General features: G+C 39.3%; 1 protein-coding gene across 2 annotated transcripts in view; it reads left to right on the top strand.

Moving 5' to 3' along the window:
• The window catches only part of LOC102981470 (histone-arginine methyltransferase CARM1-like), a 275,440-nt gene that overhangs the window by 103,684 nt on the left and 149,234 nt on the right, over positions 1-22,522 (top strand). For both annotated transcript variants that reach the window (XM_028493912.1, XM_028493913.1), the window contains exon 2: positions 946-1,071. In XM_028493912.1, coding sequence (XP_028349713.1) covers positions 946-1,071 — 126 coding nt within the window. The remainder of the gene's footprint in view (positions 1-945; positions 1,072-22,522) is intronic.

Below are 22,522 nucleotides of genomic sequence, written 5' to 3'. Positions count from 1 at the left end.
TCTATTTAATTTTGTAAGGGAGAAAGGAGAACATTAAGAATAGAAACTAAGATCTACTTTATAATGAGAGGAATAATAATAGTCCTTTATTGTTTTAATAGGATTTTAGAAATTATTTCACCTTTATTATTCAGCCTTCACAAAAAGCCTGTAAAATAAGCATCAGTATTTTTATTTTACATAATGAAGAAATGTGGCTCAAAATGATTGGGTGATTGAAGTTTCAGTGTTAGTAAACATCAAAGATGAAAGCAAAACTGCGAGTTTCATTGCTCTTTCTACCATACTACAGCTGCCCAAGATGAAAGCCCTGTCTAACCTGTAAAGAGATGAATTGAGAGTTAGTTCCCAATTATCTATAGATGAATCTCATGAGACCATAGCCACTTACCACGGGTTCTGCTTGCAGAATGAATCTCCCTCTTTATCCTGCTTGCACATTGTGGTAGGAAGAACGTGCTTTGGAGTCAAATACTTGGGTTTGAATTCCAGTTCTGCCACTTATTAGCATATTGGACCTAAACTCTTTTCCTAGTATTCACCTAGGAACACTGGCAGTGATGATACATACAGTGAAGATTTGTTGTGATATCTTGGGCACATAGTAGGTGCTCAAGAATCACCCAGAAAACCATTACCTGATCTCTCCTAGGATGGTGTCAAGAGATACAAAATGATTTGGGGAATAAAGGGTTATAGGGAATGGAACGATAGACACAAAGGCAAGAGACAAGAGTCAGTTTTGAGCCCTTTGTTAAGCCATATGCGAAGAATTATTTTTTTGACCATGGTTACATTCATCCTCATGTTCACTTATGTCCCAGGAGGCATTATATTAAGGAGATAGGAATGGGGAGCCTTGAAAACAAGAATGCAGGAATGGCCGAACCTTTTTCTAGTCCTCAAAATGGATTTTCCTAATCCTTTTTTTCCCACCTTTTATAGCTGATGGTGTCTGTGTCTTCAAATGCTCACTCAACAGAGACACTGAATGTTGCTGTGTGGGGAAGGAGTCCATCTTGATTTCTCTGGGCTACCACAGTGCTTTGCTGAAGTTTGAGTCTCATGCTGGTAAGTTTTGTGTCTATTCCAAGCCCCTGGCTTTTCCAAAGGCAAATCTCCTGATTGGTTGACTTTCAGCACCATGTTTCCTGATGTGAGTTGCCATCCACTGATAGAATGATTTAGAACTGGTTCTGGTGCTTAACTTGATGTGGTGGCTAGAGAACAGTCAGCCTTCCCTAGACCGTGAGAACTTTTGTATTTTAATACCCCGCCCCCAACCCTGCTTTGATTCTCCTTCATCCAAAGCTGCAGGAAAGGACACCAAGGATTGCCCAGATCTTCACCACTGTTGTTGATTCTCCTTGAAGATGAAGTTGTTCGCCAAAATGTGATTTTCAGGTTGAGCGTCAATGATTTCATCTTGTTTTTGTCTTTGAATCACTTGCTGAGCATTTTTAGACTCTGGACGACAAATGTCTAGCAATAGGGAGGTAAATTAAAGTATAACTAGAAGTATATTAAGAAAAGACTCAAAGGCACTCTGAAAGATTTCTGGCTGCTGGTGGGTGGGGCTGGGTCATGAGGCTGCTGGCTGTAGGATCCAGGGGGTCCCAAAGCTGGTGTCGACCTGCTGGTGGGTGAGGCTGAGGACCAGGGGGCCCCAGAGCTAGTGCTGGCTCATTGCTGGGGGGAACCAGGTGGCTGGCTGCAGTGCCCTGTGAGTCTGGAGGCTAGTGCTGGCCTGCTGGTGGGCAGGCTAAATCCTGGTATGTCAGGCTGCAGGGCTTCAGTGGTTCTGGGGCTGGTGTCTGCCTGCTGCTAGGTGGGGCTGGGGCCCAGGGGAACCCAGGACTGGTATCCGCCCAATGGTGGGTAAGACCAGGTCCTGGGCCTACTGCTGGCTCATGCCGGCTCACTGGTAGACAGAGCTGGGTCCCAGTGTCTCTGGCTGTAGGGCCCTGGGGGTCCCAGAGCTGGTGCTAGTGCACTGGTGTGTGGAGCCAGCCCTGGGTCCTGGCCTCTCTGATGGACAGGGGCAGCTGTGGGCTCAGGGGGTCTTAAGGCCGTGGGCCTGCTGGTGGGTGAGCCGTGTTCACCTGGCTAGTTGCTTGGCCTGAGGCATCCCAGTACTGAGGCTGAAAGGCTGGTAGGCAGGGCCACGTCCCAGCACTAATAAGCTAGAGGGAGGATTCCAAAATGGCGCTTACCAGCACCAGTGCCCACGTGGTACAGTGAGCTCCCCAAATGGCTGCTACCAGTGTCTGTGTCCCCAGGGTAAGCTCCATTTGCCTCCTGCCTCTCTGGGAGGCTCTCCAAGATCAGTGGGTGCGTCTAAACCAGGTTCCTTTCAAATTACTGCTTCTGCCTTGGGTCCCAGAGTGTGTGAGATTTTGTGTGCACCCTCTGTTTCCCACAGCTTTTTGGAACTCCCGAAAGTAAGCCCCACTGGCCTTCAAAGCCAAATGTTCTAGGGGTTCATCTTCCTGGTGTGGGACCCCTCCCAGGCTGGGGAGCCCATTGTGGGGCTCAGGCCACTCACTGCTTGGGGAGAACCTCTGCAATGTAATTATCTTCCCGTTTATGGGTCACCCACCTGGGGGTATGGGTCTTGACTGTACGACATCTCCATCCCTCCTACCATCTTGTTGTGGTTCCTTCTTTATATCTTTAGCTGTAGAAGATCACCATTTGCATTTGGCTATGATGAATATTCTTTTACCATATATATTTTCTCATTTCTGTTGGATCAGTATCTAGGAGTAAAATTGCTGGGGCATAGAATAAGTGTATGCTTAGTTTTATAAGAAATAGCCAGAATTTCTTCCAAAGTAGTCGTACCATTTTACACTCCCACCAAAATAATGTGTGAGAGTTCTGATTGCTCCACATCTTTGCCAGCATTTGGTCGTTCAGTCTTTTAAGTTGTTTTTTTCATTCTGGTGGGTGTGTAATTGTATCTCATTGTGGTTTTAATTTACATTTTCCTGATACCTAATGACGTTAAGCAGTTTTTCACATGATTATGAATTAAAATCATTTGCTTGTTACTAACTGGTTGTTTATCTATGGAATTGTTCTTTATATATCCAGGATACCAGATATGTATCACATATTTAATTAATGGGTGTTGCCTTCTAGTCTATAGCTTGCTTATGTATTTTCCTAATGATGTCTTATGTTGAGAAGAAGTTTTAAATTTTGATGAATGCCAGTTTATCCTTTTATTTTATATTTCCTTTCATAAGTTTTATAGCTTCAGATTTTATATATTAGGTAGTCAATCTTAATCATTTTTTATTTGGTGTAGGGTATTTAGCCAAAGATTATTTTTAGACTATATGGATATCCATTTATTCTAGCCCTGTTTGTTGAAAAGACTTTTGCAAGTTAAATGATTGTATATAGACTTGGTCTATTTCAGAGCTCTCGCTTCTGTTCTCTTGATTATCTTTGTGCCAGTATCACATTGTCTGGATCACCTTTAAAGTAACACTTGAAGTCCATTTAAGTTTGTTCTTCTTTATCAAGATTGTTCTAGGTATTTTTGGTCCTTTGCATTTACATATACATTTTATAATTAAGTTGTCAATTTCTACAAAAGTGCTTGGTCTGATTGTGATTGAGATTGATCAGTTTGGTGAGAATTGTCATTTTAACAACATTAATTGGATTTTACCTGATTTGTAAACTAACAAGTTAGGTTGCCACTGTTCCATGAATGCTGACAGAAGACATAAGACTCCTGGTGCAGAGGTAAAAGACGATTTTAGACTCTCAGGAAAAGAGCAGTAGCCAAAGTGTGAGCATATTTTCTCTGAGTTCTTTAAGCCCCAAATCCCCCAGACAGATGTGGAGGATAAGATGGGTGCCTGCACATGTAGTGGGATGAATTACAGGAGAGGAACACTGAGCTTGAGGAACTTCTATTTAACAGCAAGCAGTAACCAGGCTTGCTCTTTGTTCCAGAGGAAGATATTACTTCATACCTCAAGGTTGCTTGCTGCATACACCACCCTGAGAAAGAGCTCAGGTGGAGAGTGGTGAAGGCCTGGCATTCATGGCCTACCCAGTAAGGCATATTTGAATCCCATCTAGAGACCCCATAGACAAATTTATTTAAAGAAAGAAAGAAAGAAAGAAAGAAATGCTACAAATTTATTTTTTAAAAAAGAGATACTACAAATTTATTAAAGACAAAAATGCTACAAATTTATTTGTAAAAAAATTTTAAAAAGAGAGACCCATGGAGGAGTATTTCCCAGAACTTTTTCTTCGTAAGGAGGAGGGAGATTTTCTCATTTATAAACTCCAGAGAACGATAGTACAGAAAACTTCATTCCTAAGTCAAATCAAATCAGACACAAACACATATTTTCCAGGAAAGACATTCACGGACAAGACATTTTAGAATTTCTTCTACAGCTAAGAATAATAATATCAGTAGTACAAGATGTTCCACAGGCAGCCCTCTGAACAGTTCAATAGAGATAGGCCCCTAGTCTTGGTAAAATGTAGACCCAAGTTATAGATAAGTAGGTGCTTTAGTCATTTAAGATATCTCCAAAACTGTAGACAGACAATACCAAATGAGGATGAATACCAGCCTCTCAGTACTTTTCATTTGTGAGAGGGGACTAGACATCCAATAGGCAGAAATAATTCAAATAGGCTTGAGGCAGAAATAAAGCTAGATATCCAGATAGCAATGAACAACAAATAATTTAGAAGCAGACTCAGTGAGTACACAATTACTACCTTAGCACAGTTAGACTCGCCCCAATAGCCAAGAAAGATAGGCCTGAACCCCAGGAGCTTGTAGGGTGCATTTCTCAGGGAAGCTCTGATAGATAAGTCTGTGTGAGCATCTTAGTAGGACCTCCATGTTAAAATTCAAACAAGAACAACTTAATAAACATTTTTGGAGTACTGAGGGGGAGTTTTATCTTTAATAATAAAATACATATGAGGAAGTCCTGCTTTCACAAGAACTGGCTCCCAGATACAGAGAGAAGGCTATATTTGTAGGTCAGATATGACAGCCTGCAATTCCTTGTGTGTGTGTGACTTTTTAATTTTATTTGTAATTGTGGTAAAATATGCATAATTTAAAATGTACCATCTTAACACGTTCTAGGAGTACAATTCAGTGGCATTAAGTACAATCACATTGTCGTACAACTCTCGCCATCCATCTCCATAACTCTTCTCATCTTGCAAAACTGAAACTCTTTACCCATTAAATAACAACTCCCCATTCCCTGCCTCCCCACCAGCCCTGGCAACCACCATTCTACTTTCTGTTTCTGTGACTTTGACTACTCTAGGGTACCTTATAGAAACGAAATTCTGTAGTACCTGTACTCTTGTGACTGACTTATTTCACTTTGCGTAATGTCCTCATGTTTTATCCATGTTATCGCATGTGTCCGAATTTTCTTTCCCTTTTAAGGCTGAATAATATTTCATTCTATGCATATAGCACACCCTGTCTATCCATTCATCCATCAATGGACACTTGGGTTGCTTCCACTTTCTGGCCCCCATGAATAATACTGCTGTGGACATGGGTATGAGACTTTTTTGATGGGTGAAATCTATATTGGTTTTGGCTCTGTAGAGGTGCCAAGGAATGAAGAGAATATAATTTTCACATGAAAATGTGCGTCATTAATTTCTGCACAACATCATTCACACATTTACACAATTACACATTACACAATTAAGAATTTGTTTTTCTCTGATTAACTTGAGGTTTATCTTTCTCTGGCAGATTTTTTCTTCAAAGTGCAAATTTTACTGTTATTCCTAGTAATAACATGTATAAAACACAAAGCATTTAAAAATATCTGTTGTCTCCGTTCAGTCCAGCAAATATTTATTGATCACCATCCGTATCCCAGGTGAGCTGCTCTGGATGAAAAACACAGCCTCGGACTCTGAGAGATCTTAAGGTTGGAGGAGGCAACAGATTCATGAGGAAGCAATATGAGAAGCTCTGAACGAGTCTCTTAAGTGCTGTGGGGACATTAGTCAGTGCACCTACCTCAGCCTTGAGGGTCAAGGAAGGCTTCTCAGGAAAGGGTGTGTTTAAACACGGCAAGAATGGGGTTTAGAAGAGCACATTGGGCAACAAGATTAGGGAGAATATATAGAGTGAGAAAAAACAAAGACCTAAAGAGACACCTTAAGGAACCACCGACATTATGGGCAGAGAACAGGAAGTGTGGAAATGAGACTGAAAGCAGCAGCCAGAAAGGCAGGAGAAAACCAAGTGAGAGCAGTACTGTGGAAGTCAACAGCACACTTCAGAAAGGAGCAAGGTTATCCAGATGTTACAGAGAGATTGAGTAGGAAAAGACGTAAAGGTGTGCACTGGATTAAACAGCAGGGTCATTGATGAGCTTGGCTAGGGAAGTTTCAGTCGCAAAATTTAGTACAAGATTAGTGCACTGAATCAGATCCATTGATTTCTGGGTGAGGGCTACATGCCAAAGACAACCATTTTCCTCCTCTCTCCCGACACCTCAGTAATGTAACAAACACAGCAAGAGTGAAGAGCATGAAGGAAGGACCATCAGGAAATGCAAGTTCAACAAATTCCTAGAAGATGGGTGATCAGAGAGAAGAAGCAGCAGCCCAGAATCTATGAGTGGTGCTGCCATAAAAGAGAACCCCAGGGGCTCCAGACTCAATCAGACAGTAATATGGAGGCTAGCAGTGAGGACGGGGGAGCCAGATGGGATTAACTAAATGTCTCCCTACCTAATGATGCTATCAACAGGCTCTCTACAGCCTCTCTCCTCCTTCCTTCATCCCCATGCAGAAAGTGTGACAGGCATTTTACTTCCAGGGAAAAACCAGAGGACTGGGGCTTCCCTGGTGGCGCAGTGGTTGCGCGTCCGCCTGCCGGTGCAGGGGAACCGGGTTCGCGCCCCGGTCTGGGAGGATCCCACGTGCCGCGGAGCGGCTGGGCCCGTGAGCCATGGCCGCTGGGCCTGCGCGTCCGGAGCCTGTGCTCCGCAACGGAGAGGCCACAGCAGAGGGAGGCCCGCATACCACAAAAAAAAAAAAAAAAAAAAAAAACCAGAGGACACCTGTAAAGAGACTGAAAAAAATGGGAAGAATTTCACTGCTAATATATGTGCTTCTACTTCACAGAAAAGCTGTCCTTCATTCTAGCATTTGTAGCCCCCTTGCACCCCCATCCCAAAGGGGTGCAGGCAGGTACCCCTCCTGCTCATCCTAAAACATGACATAGCAATTGCTACTACATATATACAACTTACTGGCAACCATTCTCTTTGAGGGTGAGACCTAGAGGAAAATGAGACTTTCTTAAAAAGTTAAATATGCATTATCCTATGACCCAACAAATCCATGCCAAGATATTTACCCAAGAGAAGGAAAAACATTATGTATGCCAAAAGACCAGTACAGGAATTTTTACAGCAGCTTTATTACCATAGACAAAATCTGGAAACAACTCAGATAGCTGTTCATTAGCATGTGAATGGACAAACTATGCCATATCTATACAATGGAAGGCTACTTATTAATAAAAAGAAATGAATGACTGGTGAACTCAACTACATGGATCAATCTCAAAAATTTTAAATCGAGCGATATAAACCAGGTACGTAAGAGTACATATCGTATAATTCCATTTCTATAAAATTCTAGAACAGGCATAGTTAATCTATAGTTGCAGAAAGTTGATCAGTGATTGTCTGTGGCTGGGAGTTAGGGTTACCTTGACTGTAAAAGAGCATGGGAGAATTTTTTTTTTCCCATTTGACTTTATAGTATGTGCATTTGTTTATTTTTATTGAAATATAGTTGACATATTATGTTAGTTTCAGGTATACTACACTGTGATTTGATGTTTGCATACATTATGAAATGATTACCATGATAAGTCTAGTAACCATCTGTCACCATACAAAGTTACTACAACATTGTTGGGAATTCCTTGGCAGTCCAGTGGTTAGGACTCAGCACTTCCACTGCCTTGGCCCGGCTTCAATCCCTGGTTGGGGAACTAAGATCCTGCAAGCTGTGAGACGTGGCCAGAAAAAAAAAAAGTTACTACACTATTGTTGACTGTATTCCTTATGCTGTACATTATATCCCTGTGGCATCTTTCTTTTTTCTTTTTAAAAAAATTTTATTGGGGTATAGTTGATTTAAAATGTTGTTAGTTTCTGCTGTACAGCAAAGTGAGTCAGTTGTACATCTACTTATATCTATTCTTTAGATTCTTTTCCCATATAGGTCATTACAGAGTATTGAGAAGAGATCCCTGTGTAAGTCCTTATTAGTTATCTATTTTATATGTAGTAGTATGTATATGTCAATCCCAATCCCCCAATTTATCCTTCCCCCCTCCCCCACCACCTGGTAACCATAAGTTTGTTTTCTACACCTGTGACTATATCACTGGAGGTTATATCTCTTAATCCCTTGCCCCTGTTTCACCCCACCTCCCACCTGCCTCCCATCTGACAACCATTCATTTGTTCTCTGTATCTGCGAGTCTGTTTTCATTTTTTGTCTGTTCATTTGTTTTTTAGATTCCACATATAAGTGAGAACATTATGGTATTTGTCTTTCTCCATCTGACTTATTTCACTTAGCTAATACCCTCTAAATCCATCCATGTTGTCACAATTGCAAGATATCTTCTTTTATGGCTGAGTAATATTCCAGTGTATATATATACTGCATCTTCTTTATCCATTTCATGCATCAGTGCACACTTAGCTGCTTCCATTTCTTCACTACTGTAGATAATGCTGCAGTAAACATTGGTGTGCATGTATCTTTTTGAATTAGTGTTTTTGTTTTCTTGGAGTAAATACACAGAAGTGAAATTGCTGAATCAGATGGCAGTCCTATTTTTAATTTTTTGAGGAAACTCCACACTATTTTCCACAATGGCTATAACAATTTACAATTCCACCAACAGTGCACATGGGTTCCCTTTTCTCCACATCCTTGCCAATACTTGTTATTTATTCCTTTTTGACAATAGCTATTCTGACAGGTGTGAGGTGATATTTCATTGTTTTGAGTTACATTTCCCTGATGATTAGTGATGTTGAGCATCTTGTCATATGTCTGTTGGCCATCTGTATGTCTTTTCTGGAAAAATATCTATTCAGATCCTCTGTCCATTTTTACTCAGGTTGTTTTTTTTGTTTGTTTTGCTTTTTTTTGGTACGAGGGCCTCTCACTGTTGTGGCCTCTCCCATTGCGGAGCACAGGCTCTGGACGCACAGGCTCAGCGGCCATGGCTCATGGGCCTAGCTGTTCCATGCATGTGGGATCTTCCCAGACTGGGGCACGAACCCGTGTCCCCTGCATCGGCAGGCGGACTCTCAACCACTGCGCCACCAGGGAAGCCCGTTTGTTTGTTTTTTGATGTTGTGTTGTATGAGGTCTTTTTACAGTTTGGATATTAGCTAGCCCCTTATCATATATATCATTTGCAAATATCTTCTCCCATTTAGTAGGCTGCCTTTTGTTTTGTTGATAGTCTCCTTTGCTGGGAAAAACCTTTTTAATTTGATATAGTCCCATTTGTTTATTTTTGCTCTTGTTTCTCTTGCCTAAAGAAACACATCAAATATATATATATATATTTATATATTTATATATATTTATATATATGTATATATATATATATATATAGCTAAGCTGTCAAAGAGAGTACTGCTTGTGTTTTCTTCTAGGGCTTTTATGGTTTCAGATCTTACATTTAAGCCTTTAATCCACTTTGAATTTATTTTTGTATATGGTGTAAGAAAGTAGTCCAGTTTTATCCTTTTGCATTTAGCTGTTCAGTTTTCCCAACACCATTTATGGAAGAGGCTGTCTTTCCCCATTGTAAATTCTTGCCTCCTCTGTCATATAATATTTGATCATATAAACGTGGGTTCATTTCTGGGCTCTCTATTCCATTGACTATGTGTTTGTTTTTGTGCCACTGTAGCTTTGATCACTATAACTCTGTAGTATAGTTTGTTCTTTGTTCTTTTTTCTTTTTTTTTTTTTGTGGTATGCGGGCCTCCCTCTGCTGTGGCCTCTCCCGTGGCGGAGCACAGGCTCCGGACGCTCAGGCTCAGCGGCCATGGCCCACGGGCCCAGCCGCTCCGCGGCATGCGGGATCCTCCCAGACCGGGGCGCGAACCCGGTTCCCCTGCATCGGCAGGCGGACGCGCAACCACTGCGCCACCAGGGAAGCCCTGTTCTTTTTTCTTAAGATTGCTTTGGCTATTCAGGGTCTTTTATGTTTCCATAAAAATTTAAAAATTATTTGTTTTAGTTCTGTGAAAAATGCCACTGGTATTTTGACAGGGATTACTCTGAATCTGTGGGTTGCCTTTGGTCATTTTAACAATATTAATTCTTCCAAGCCATGAGCATGGTGTTTCTTTCCATTTGCTTGTGTCATCTTCAGTTTCTTTCATCAGTGTCTTATAGTTTTGAGAGTACAAGTCTTTAACCTCTTTGGTTAGATTTATTCCTAGGTATTTTATTATTTAATGCAATTGAATATGGGATTGTATTTTTAATTTCTCTTTCTGATAGTATGTTATTAGAGTATAGACATGCAGCAAATTTCTGTATATTAATTTTGTATCTTGCAGCTTTACTGAATGCATTCATTAGTTGTAATAGTTTTTTGGTGGCATCTTCAGGATTTTCACTATGTAGTATATGTCTTCTGTGAACAATGATAGTTTTACCTTTTCTTTTCCAATTCATATTCCTTTTCTTTTTCTTATCTGATTGTGATGGCTAGGATTTCCAATACTATGTTGAATAAAAGTGGAGAGAGTGGGCATCCTTGTCTCGTTCCTGATTTTAGAGAAAATGCTTTCAGCTTTTTGCCACTGAGTATGATGTTGGTTGTGGGTTTGTCACATATGGCCTTTATTACGTTGAGGTATTTTCCCTTTGTATCCACTTTGTTGAGAGTTTTATCATAAATGGAAGTTGAATTTTGTTGAAAGCTTTTTCTGTATCTATTGAGATGACTGTATGATTTTTATTTTTCAGTTTGTTAATGTGGTGTAGCATGTTGATAGAATTGCAGATATTGAACCATCCTTGAATCCCTGGGATAAATTCCACTTGACTGTAGTGTGTGATCCTTTTAATGTATTATTGAATTTGACTTGCTAATATTTTGTCAAAGATTTTGCATATATGTTCATCAGTGATATTGGCTTATAATTTTCTTGTTTGTGGTGTCTTTGTCTGGTTTCAGTATCATGGTAATACTGGTCTCATAGAATGAGTTCAGAAGCATTTATTCCTCTTTAATTTTTTGAGTTTAATAGAGAAGGATAAGTTTTAAGTCTTCTTTAAATGTCTGTAGAGCATACCTGTGAAGCTGTTTGGTCCTGAACTTTTGTTTGTTGGGAGTTTTAAAATTACTGATTCAGTTTCATTGCTGGTCATCAGCCTGTTCATGTTTTCTATTTCTTCCTGATTCAGTCTTGGCAGATTGTACATTTCTAGGAATTTATCCATTTCTTGTGGTTGTTCATTTTACTGGTGTATAATTGTTTGACAGTCTGCAGTTCTGATTGGGTTATGGTTGAGTCAGTTTTAATAAAACAAGAAATTCCTATCTTTGGTAATGAAAATCAGGATGTGGCTTATCTCAGCGTGTGAATGTTTTATAATTTTGTGGTAGTTTATGGATTTCAGTAATTCAGGGCTTTAATAAATGGAAATTTTTTTCTGGGCTATGTGATCAGCATAACCAAGATAAGAGCAAAATGTTGTTTTGACTTTTTATACTATAAACGTTAAACCTATTGTCTCATCTAATATACCGTTCACTTGAGGAAGGATTTAATCGGTCATCTTACTGATGAGGAAACTGAGATTCAGAGAAAATTGGTCACTTTCTTAAGGTAATATGACTAATAATTAACTGATCAAGGATTTAAATCTAGAGTTACCTACTCCAACACCACAGTGCATCCTTCTGTAATGGCACATTTGGTTTTAAGAAAGAATAAGGTGCAATTGCACAGCAAGAAGACTGAATGGAAAACCTTTCTTTTAATGTGTTCTCATTTAGAGCACTTAATGCTTAAGGAAACCATACTGGAAAACTATAGATAGAATTCACATTTCTATGATATCCTTGTTTCAAGCTTATGGTACTGTTCAGAGTTGGTACCAAAAGTCTTAGCAGGCCTGGGAACTTCATGTTTAAGGACTCTTAAAGTTGAGGCTACCTTCATTTTCTGGTTGAAACTTATCTTTGAATCTTTAAATTGCAGTGAAATGTAGATTTTGAGATTTCAATAGACAAAGTGTAAAGAACTTGGGATGTATTTTATTCTCTATTGCATCCAATGGCCAAGCAGTTGCCATGTACTACCACACTACTTCTGTCCCTCTACCTGAAGGATATAATCTTAAATAGCTTGGGTAGTCATAAGGCCCAGAACCAACATGGCTCACTTAGTACTGGGGGCCCTGATCCTACACCAAGGTCCCTGTCATCATTCTGTTGACTTAGGTGACAAGTAGAGAGAGTATACTAATCCTTTCCATTACATTTCTTGAGACAGAAACTTTGGGCTCAGTAATTTAGACTACTAAGATACTTCTTAATCCGTTTATACCAATTAAAAAAAAGCAAGGAAGACAGTTTCTAAATAAGAAGCCCTTTGGATAGGGCTAATTCTGGTATAATGAATTCTTAGTTGGTTCAGTGTGTAATCTGTACTTTAGGAATGAGCACCAAGACCTGGGCTCACCATGCTTTAGAGCACTGGCTATAATTTATTAGTCTCATTCCTCTGTAAGAAAGAAAAATAATTGATAACAGGAGTTTCTGACTTGAGGATTTTTCCACGGATGCTTCATGACATCTTCCTGTTCTGGAGTTCATGTGACTCTTGATCTCTGTTGAAAGTGAATCCCAGCACCAAAAGGATTGCAAATGCATATGTTTGCAAATTGGTGGTCGTCCATGGTTTAATTGAATAGGAGTTTTCAAACTCAGTGAAAGTCCCTGGGGAGTTGGCTGCCTGTCTGATTTTTCTGGCCCTGGAAACGGAACAAGCCAAGCAGCTGACCCCTCATTCTGCATCTGTCAGGGCAGGTCGTGATGCAGGCTGGAACCTACAGCTGCAGGAAGGTAGTGGCAAGTGAGGAACAAGCTGGCTGTGACTCGGAGGGTCCCATGTGGCAGTGGGGTATTGATTGTCATTTGTCAGCCTGGGTGTTGACAGAAGACCGTCTATGGGTGTCACTGCCCATCAGACACGATCGCTGAATTTTTGAGATGTGCTCTGCTTTTCTGGAGTAAGAGGATGTGGCATTTGAAATGTGAGGGTGCTATTTTATATTTAGAAGTGAGTGAACAGCTGCCAATTATCTGTAACTTGGGTAAGAAAGAAAATCCAACTTTACTGGGGAGTTGCCCTGTCTTGATAATTAGGTGGAACCACTAAGAAAGAAATGAGCAAATATTCAGATGTCTGTGTGAGGAATATTTCTTCCCTCCCTCCTTTCCTTCTTCAAAATTGTGACTCAGTGATCTGCGAGCCTGATTTGGTTACATATTAAATAATCGCCAGTGATCTCAGACTACGGTGAAATCCAGTGCATTTAAATTCATTTAGAAGCAGTGGGGATATTTAATAATGACAGATGTCAACAGAGAAAAAAACATTTTAATTAAATGGACTTAAGATGATTTCTGTGAAGCATTGACTGTGCATATACTAGATATGTGGAAGATTTACTTCCTGTTCATTCATTCATTCCACAAATATTGAGAGTATTATGTGCCAGGCACTTATTTATGTGCTAAATATACAGTGCTGAATAAATAAAAGTCCTTACAATCATATAGCTGACATTTTAAGAGGACACAGACAATTAGTAAATGGACATATATAGTGGGTTGTGTGTGATAAGCCCTGAAAAGAAAAATAAATCAGGGAAAGAGGCAGAGAATAGGAATTAAGTGTGTTTACTGTTTTGTCAGTAATTCTAGGGGGAAAGCTTCACTGATAAGAAATCTGTCATTTGAGTAGAGAGCTGCAGTGGAGGAGGGGAGGAGCCTTGTGTGTGTCTGGGCTAAGGGTGGTTGAGACAGGCGAACGGAACTGCAGAGACCTTGAGGCAGAGAATGCTTGCAGAAAGGCACTAAGAACAGAGGGACTAGATGAAATGGGAGAAGGAGAGTGGGGAGATCAGAGAACGAGAGGCCAGATCAGGTGAGACATTGGAGGTCATGGTGAGCATTTTAAGGGAGATTGAAAGTATCTGAGGGCATGAAGCGGAGGCCCAGCATTGCCTGAACATTATGTGTGTACTTTTTATATACTTTTTACAACTATGTATTTATACTTTTTCTTATTGTAATTCTCACAGCATCCCTGTGAAGTTGGTATATTATTATTACTTATTCCCATTTTTATACAAAGACACTAAGGCTCATAGATTTGAAGGAAGTTGCCCAAGTGACAAAGAGAAAATGTAAGGCTCTGTTCTTTCGACAGCTTCCCATCTGCCTCTGCACTCTTCATGGGTTGACGTTTAATCTAGAAAACTCATGTCATTAATTGGGATGATAATAGAAACATGGAAAAGCCCACTCTTAGCAACATTCCACTAAGTGAGAAAAAGAAATAAAGACACAGGTGAACCTTATTCTGGGAATTATGAATCTTGGAGAAGTTTCTTTATCCTTTTTTGTTTTGAAAAAATTTCCAACTTAGAGAGAAGTTGCATAAACATAACAGAGAACTTCTGAATACCCTTTGAATAGGTTCATTAATTTACAACATTTTTTCATATTATATCTATCTCTGTATATGTCTGTACATATGTATAAACACATATTATTATATTCCTGAACCATTGGCGAGTAATTTGCATATGTCATACTTCTTTACTCTTTAGTGTTTCACGAGGTATAGCTTACAAATAAGAATATTCTCTTACATGACCGCAGTAGAATTACCAAATTCAGGAATTTAACATCTATTCAATATTTATATTTAATCTACCATCCATAACCTACTTTCAAAAATTGTCCCAATAATGTTTTTGCATCTTTTTTCCCTCTCTAGTTCTGGATCTGGTCCAGGATCGTGTATTGCATTTAGTTGTCTCGTCTCTTTAGACTACCTTAATTTGGAACAGTTCCTCAACCTTTTCTTTCATGACATTGTATTTGGAGAATAGAGACCAGTTATTTTATAGGATATTCCCCAATTTGAGTTTTTCTTATGTTTCCTCATGGAAAGATTCAGGTTATGCATCCCTAGTCAGAAAACTACGTAACTGCTCTTATGTCCTTCTCAGGATTTCACATCAGGGAGCATTGAGATCTATCTACCCCTTGTTGATAATAGAAATTTTGATCACCAGGTCAAGGTGTTTTTCAGTTTCTCCACTATAAAGTTACTATGCCTTCCCTGTTAGATGCAACTAATAAGCAACCTGTGTGAAGGCACTTTGAAATCGCGCAAATATCCTGTTCCTCATCAAGCAGCCCAAATTTAGTGTACATTTATTATCCATTGCTTTGGAAAGACAGTTGACCTTTTTTTTTTGTTATATGTAAGCAAGATCCTGCAATCTTGCTAAGTCACTTAGTTCTTGTAGGTTTCTTGTATAGATTACTAGGATTTTCTGCATAAATGATTATATCTTCTTTGATTAGAGACAGTTTTACTTCTTGCTTTTCTATCTGTATTTTTTTAAACTTCTTTTTCGTGCTTATTGCACCAGCTAGGACCTCTAGTACAGTGTTGCCTAGAAGAAATTAGAATGGAAATCCTTACCTTGTTCATGATCTCAGGGAAAGCATTCACTTTTCACCATTAGCTGTAGTTCTTTTTTTGTAGATGTCTTTTATCAGGTTGAAGAGAGTCCATTCTACTCCTAATTTGCTAATAGTTTCTGTCTTGAATTGTCTTTTGTGAAATGCTGTTTCTGAATCTATGATGATTGCATCATTTTTATGTTTAGCCTATTAATATCATGAATTACATTTATTGATTTTTTTTTCATTTATTGATTTTTGAATGTTAAAACAACCTTGAATTTCTGAGTTAAACATCATTGTTGTGATGTATGATCCTTTCTGTATATTGCTAAACTAGATTTGCTAGAATTTTATAAATAATTTTTGTGTCTATGTTCCTTAGGTATTGCTTTCTTTATGTTTTTGTTTGATTTGTGTATCGGAGTAGTACTGGTCTTATAAAATTGGGGCAGGTTCCCTAATGTGTAAACTCTTTGTGTAGAATTTGGCATTGCTTCTTCCTCAAATGTTTGTTAGAATTAACAACTGAAGCCAAATGGACCTTGAGTTATCTTTGGGAGAAGATTGTTAACTACAAAGTCAATTTATTTAATATATATAGGTCTATTTAATGTATCTACTGTTTATTGGGTGAGCTGTAATAGTTTATGTCTTTTATGGAATTTGTTCATTTCATCCAGGTTGTCAAATTAGTTGCCATTAAGTTGTTCATAATATTCCTTTATCTAGGTATCATCTGTAATGATGTCCTTTCTCTCATTTCTTATATTGAAAATAGGTTTTTTTCCTCGATTAGTCTAGCTAGAGGTTTATCAACTTTACTGATACTTTTCATGAAACAGCTGTTTGTTTCATTCATCTTCTCTATTTTGTCCATTTTCTATCTTATTGATTCCTGCTCTTTATTTTCTTCCTCTGATTACTTTGATTCTCTGATTACTCTTCTCTCTCTAACTTCTTAAGGTAGATGCCTAGATCATTTATTTCATTCCATTCTTTTTTCTTCAGTATACACACTTAATGCTGTACATTTCTTTCTACACATTGTCCTAGCTTCATTCAATAAATTTTGGTATGTTCTATTTTCCTTGCCATACAGTTCAAAATAATTTGTATTGTTATTTGTTTTTTGTCCTATGGGTTTCTTTTTTGATCTATGGATTATTTGGAAGTATATTGTTAAATTCCCAAACATTTGGACATTTTCCCAATAGCTTTCTATATTCTACTTGGATTCTTTTGTGGTCTGAGAACATGGTTTATATGATATCAGTGGTTTCAGATTTGTTGGAGTTTGTTTTCAGGTCTACAATATTGTCCATCTTGGTGAATTTTCCACGTGCACTTGAAAATAATATGTGTTTTGTTATTATTGGGTGGACTGTTCTCTAAATATCAGTTAAGTCAAGTCAGTTTATCTTTAATGATACTTGGTTTACTTATTTATTAATTATATAAGAGGAAAGTTGGAATGACCAACTATAACTGGATTTGTTGTACGTTATAGTTGTTTATGCCCCTTTGCTATATTAAAGTTGATATTCTATTGAGTATATGTGAGATTATGCTTCAGATAGTGACTCAAGAAAGCAAAAATTAAAGACTCAAAGTTTCTAGGAGCTATTTTTCAATTTTTTTCTCTTATGAGGAAAACTCATACTTCACTTAAACTCAGCTGGAGCATGGCTGCTCCATGCCTCTCTGCTCTCAGTATTTATTACATATTCACTGGCCCATTTCCTGCTGAGCATGTGCACAAAAATATCTGCATACTACTGATATATTTATGGATGAAATGACATTACGTCTGGGTTTTGCTTTAAAATGTCCAGCTAAGAAAATAAAAAATACATGACTGTAGAAATGAATTAAGATTTACAAAATCTTAGTACGTTTTGAATCTTGATGACAGAAATCTTTATATTAATCTATGTATTTTATGTACTTTTGAAAATTTTCATAAACTAAAAATCATATGTGAATAAGTCTATAAAAATATGATTGATTGGGGGGGCGCCTTCAAGATGGTGGAGAAGTAAGACATGGAGATCACCTTCCTCCACACAGATACATCAGAAATACATCTACATGTGGAACAACCCCTACAGAACACCTACTGAACGCTGGCAGAAGACCTCAGACCTCCCAAAAGGCAAGAAACTCCCCACGTACCTGGGTAGGGAAAAAGAAGAAAGAAAACACAGAGACAAAAGAATAGGAACAGGACATGCACCTCTGGGAGGGAGCTGTGAAGGAGGAAAAGTTTCACACACTAGGAAGCCCCTTCACTGGCGGAGACGGGGGAAGCTTCGGAGCCACAGAGGAGAGCACAGCAACAGGGGTGCAGAGGGCAAAGTGGAGAGATTCCGGCACAGAGGATCAGTGCCAACCAGCACTCACCAGCCCTAGAGGCTTGTCTGCTCACCCGCCGAGGCAGGTGGGGCTGGGAGCTGAGGCTTGGGCCTCAGAGGTCTGATCCCAGGGAGCGGACTGGGGTTGGCTGCGTGGACACAGCCTGAAGGGAGCTAGTGCGCCAAAGCTAGCCTGGAGGGAGTCCGGGAAAAAGTCTGGACCTGGCTAAGAGGCAAGAGACCATTGTTTCAGGGTGCGTGAGGAGAGGGGATTCAGAACACCACCTAAACGAGCTCCAGAGACAGGCGCGAGCCGCAGCTATCAGCACAGACCCCAGAGACAGGCATGAAATGTTAAGGCTGCTGCTGCAGCCACCAAGAAGGCTGTGTCCAAGCACAGGTCACTCTCCACACCTCCCCTCCCAGGAGCCTGTGCAGCCCACTACTTCCAGGGTCCCATGATCCAGGGACAACTTCCCCAGAAGAACACACGGCGTGCCTCAGACTGGTGCAACGTTATGCTGGCTTCTGCCGCCGCAGGCTCACCCACGTTCCATACCCCTCCCGCCCCCCGGCCTGAGTGAGCCAGAGCCCCCTAATCAGCTGCTACTTTAACCCCGTCCTGTCTGGGCAAAGAACAGATGCCCTCAGGTGACCTACATGCAGAGGCGGGGCCAAATCCACAGCTGAACCCTGGGAGCTGTGCGAACAAAGAAGAGAAAGGGAAATCTCTCCAGCAGCCTCAGGAGCAGCGGATTAAATCTCCACAATCAACATGATGTACCCTGCATCTCTGGAATACCTGAATAGACAACAAATGCTCCCAAAATTGAGGCAGTGGACTTTAGAAGCAACTGTAGACTTGGGGTTTGCTTTCTGCATCTGATTTGTTACTGGTTTTATGTTTATCTTAGTTTAGTATTTAGAGATTACTATCATTAGTAGATTTGTTTATTGATTTGGTTGCTCTCTTCCTTTTTTTATTATATATATATATTTTTTTCCTTTTTCTCTTTTTGTGTGTGTGTATGTGTATGCTTCCTTGTGTGATTTTTTCTGTATAGCTTTGCTTTTGCCATTTTTCCTAGGGTTGTGAGTATCTGTTTTTTTTGTTTGTTCTTTTTTTTTTTTAGTATAGTTTTTAATGCTTTTATCATTGGTGGATTTGTTTTTTGGTTTGGTTGCTTTCTTCTTTCTTTCACTCTTCTTTTATTGCTTTTTAATTTTCTATTTTTAATAATTTTTCTATTTTAATAACTTTATTTTATGTATTTACCGTTCCTTTCTCCCTCCCTCCCTCCCTCCCTTCCTTCCTCTCCCTTTTCTTCTGAGCCATGTGGCTGACAGGGTCTTGGTGCTCTGGCCAATGTCAGGCCTGAGCCTCTAAGGTGGGAGAATTGAGTTCAGGACATTGGTCCACCAGAGACCTCCTGGCCCCACCTACTATCAAACAGCAAAAGTTCTCCCAGAGTTCTCCATCTCAACACTAAGACCCAGCTTCACTTAATGACCAGCAAGCTACAGTGCTGGGCACCCTATGCCAAACAACTAGCAAGACAGGAACAGAACACCACGCCTGAGCAGAGAGGCTGCCTAAAATCATAATAAGGTCACAGACACCCCAAAACACACCACTGGACATGGACCTGCCCACCAGAAAGACAAGAACCAGCCTCATCCACCAGAACACAGGCACCAGTCCCCTTCACAAGGAAGCCTACACAACCCACTGAACAACCTTACCCACTGGGAGCAGACACCAAAAACAACAGGAACTACGGACCTGCAGCCTGCGAAATGGAGACCCGAAACACAGTAAGTTAAGCAATATGAGAAGACAGAGAAATACACAGTGGATGAAGGAGCAAGGTAAAAACCCACCAGGCCAAACAAATTAAGAGGAAATAGGCAGTCTACCTGAAAAAGAATTCAGGGTAATGATAGTAAAGATGATCCGAAATCTTGGAAATAGAATGGAGAAAATACAAGAAATCTTTAACAAGGACCTAGAAGAACTAAAGAGCAAACAAGCAATGATGAGCAACACAATAAATGAAATTAAAAATTCTCTAGAAGGAATCAATAGGAGAATAACTGAGGCAGAAGCATGGATAAGTGACCTGGAAGATAAAATAGTGAAACAAACCAAGACACATATTAATCAAACTATCAAAAATTAAATGCAAAGAAAAAATATTAAAAGCAGCAAGGGAAAAGCAACAAGTAACATACATACGAATCCCCATAAGGTTAACAGCTGACCTTGCAGCAGAAACTCTGAAAGCCAGGAAGGAGTGGCAGGACATATTTAAAGTGATGAAAGGGAGAAACCTACAAACAAGATTACCCAGCAAGGATCTCATTCAGATTTCAACAGGAAATTAGAACCTTTACAGACAAGCAGAAGCTAAGAGAATTCAGCACCATCAAACCAGCTCTAAAACAAATGCTAAAGGAACTTCTTTAGCCTGGAAAAACAAGAGAAGGAAAAGACTTACAATAACAAGCCCAAAACAATTAAGAAAATGGTAATAAGAACATACATATCGATGACTACCTTAAATGTAAATGGATGAAATGCTCCAACCAAAAGACATAGACTGGCTGAATGGATACAAAAACAAGACCTGTATATATGCTGTCTACAAGAGACCCACTTCAGACCTAGGGACACATACAGACTGAAAGTGAGGGGATGGAAAAAGATATTCCATGAAAATGGAAATCAAAAGAAAGTGGGAGTAGCAATTCTCATATCAGGCAAAATAGACTTTAAAATAACGACTATTACAAAAGGCAGAGAAGGACACTACATAATGATCAAGGGATCAATCTAAGAAGATATAACAGTTGTAAATATTTATGCACCCAACATAGGAGTACCTCAATACATAAGGCAAATGGCTAGCAGCCATAAAAGGGGAAATCGACAGTAGCACAATCATAGTAGGGGACTTTAACACCCCACTTTCACCAATGGACAGATCATCCAAAATGAAAATAAGGAAACACAAGCTTTACATTACATTAAACAAGATGGACTTAATTGGTATCTATAGGACATTCCATCCAAAAACAGCAGATTACACTTTCTTTTCAAGTGCTCTTGGAAAATTCTCCAGGATAGATCATATCTTGGGTCACAAATCAAGCCTTGGTAAGTTTAAGAAAATTGAAATCATATCAAGTATCTTTTCTGACCACAATGCTATAAGACTAGATATCAATTACAGGAAAAACATCTGTAAAAAATACAAACAAATGGAGGCTAAACAATATGTTACTAAATAACTGAGAGATTACTGAAGAAATCAAAGAGGAAATCAAAAAATTCCTAGAAACAAATGACAATGAAAACATGATAACCCAAAACCTATGGGACACAGCAAAAGCAGTTCTAAGAGGGAAGTTTATAGCAAAACCATCCTACCTCAAGAAACAAGAAACATCTCAAATAAACAACCTAACCTTACACCTAAGGCAATTAGAGAAAGAAGAACAAAAATAAGCCCCAAAGTTAGCAAAAGGAAAAAAATCATAAAGGTCAGATCAGAAATAAATGAAAGATAAATGAGGGAAATGATAGCAAAGATCAATAAAACTAAAAGCTGATTCTTTGTGAAGATAAACAAAATTTATAAACCATTAGCCAGACTCATCAAGATAAAAAGGGAGAAGACTGAAATTGAAACTCTGATTAAAAATCTTCCAACAAACAAAAGCCCAGGACCAGATGGCTTCACAGGTGAATTCTATCAAACATTTCGAGAAGAGCTAACACCTATCCTTCTCAAACTCTTCCAAAATATAGCAGAGGAAGGAACACTCCCAAACTCATTGTATTAGGTCACCATTGCCCTGATACCAAAACCAGACAAAGATGCCACAAAAAAAAGAAAACTACAGGACAATATCATTGATGAACATAGATGCAAAAACCCTCAGCAGATCCTAGCAAACATAATCCAACAGCACATTAAAAGGATCATACACCATGATCAAGTGGGGTTTCTCCCAGGAATGCAAGGATTCTTCAATATATGCAAATCAATCAATGTGATAAATCATATTAACAAATTGAAGGAGACAAACCATATGATCATCTCAATAGGTGCAGAAAAAGCTTTCAACAAAATTCAACACCCATTTATGATAAAAACCCTCCAGAAAGTGGGCAAAGAGGGAACTTACCTCAACATAATAAAGGCCTTATATGAAAAACCCACAGCCAACATCGTTCTCCATGGTGAAAAACTGAAACCATTTCCACTAAGATCAGGAACAAGACAAGGTTGCCCACTCTCACCACTCTTATTCAACATGTTTTTGGAAGTTTTAGCCACAGCAATCA

This window comes from Physeter macrocephalus, chromosome 9 (genome assembly GCF_002837175.3).
Source record: "Physeter macrocephalus isolate SW-GA chromosome 9, ASM283717v5, whole genome shotgun sequence".
NCBI lineage: Eukaryota > Metazoa > Chordata > Mammalia > Artiodactyla > Physeteridae > Physeter > Physeter macrocephalus.
The sequence above is the reverse complement of the archived record's forward strand: the minus strand, read 5'-3'. Positions and strand labels throughout refer to the sequence as shown.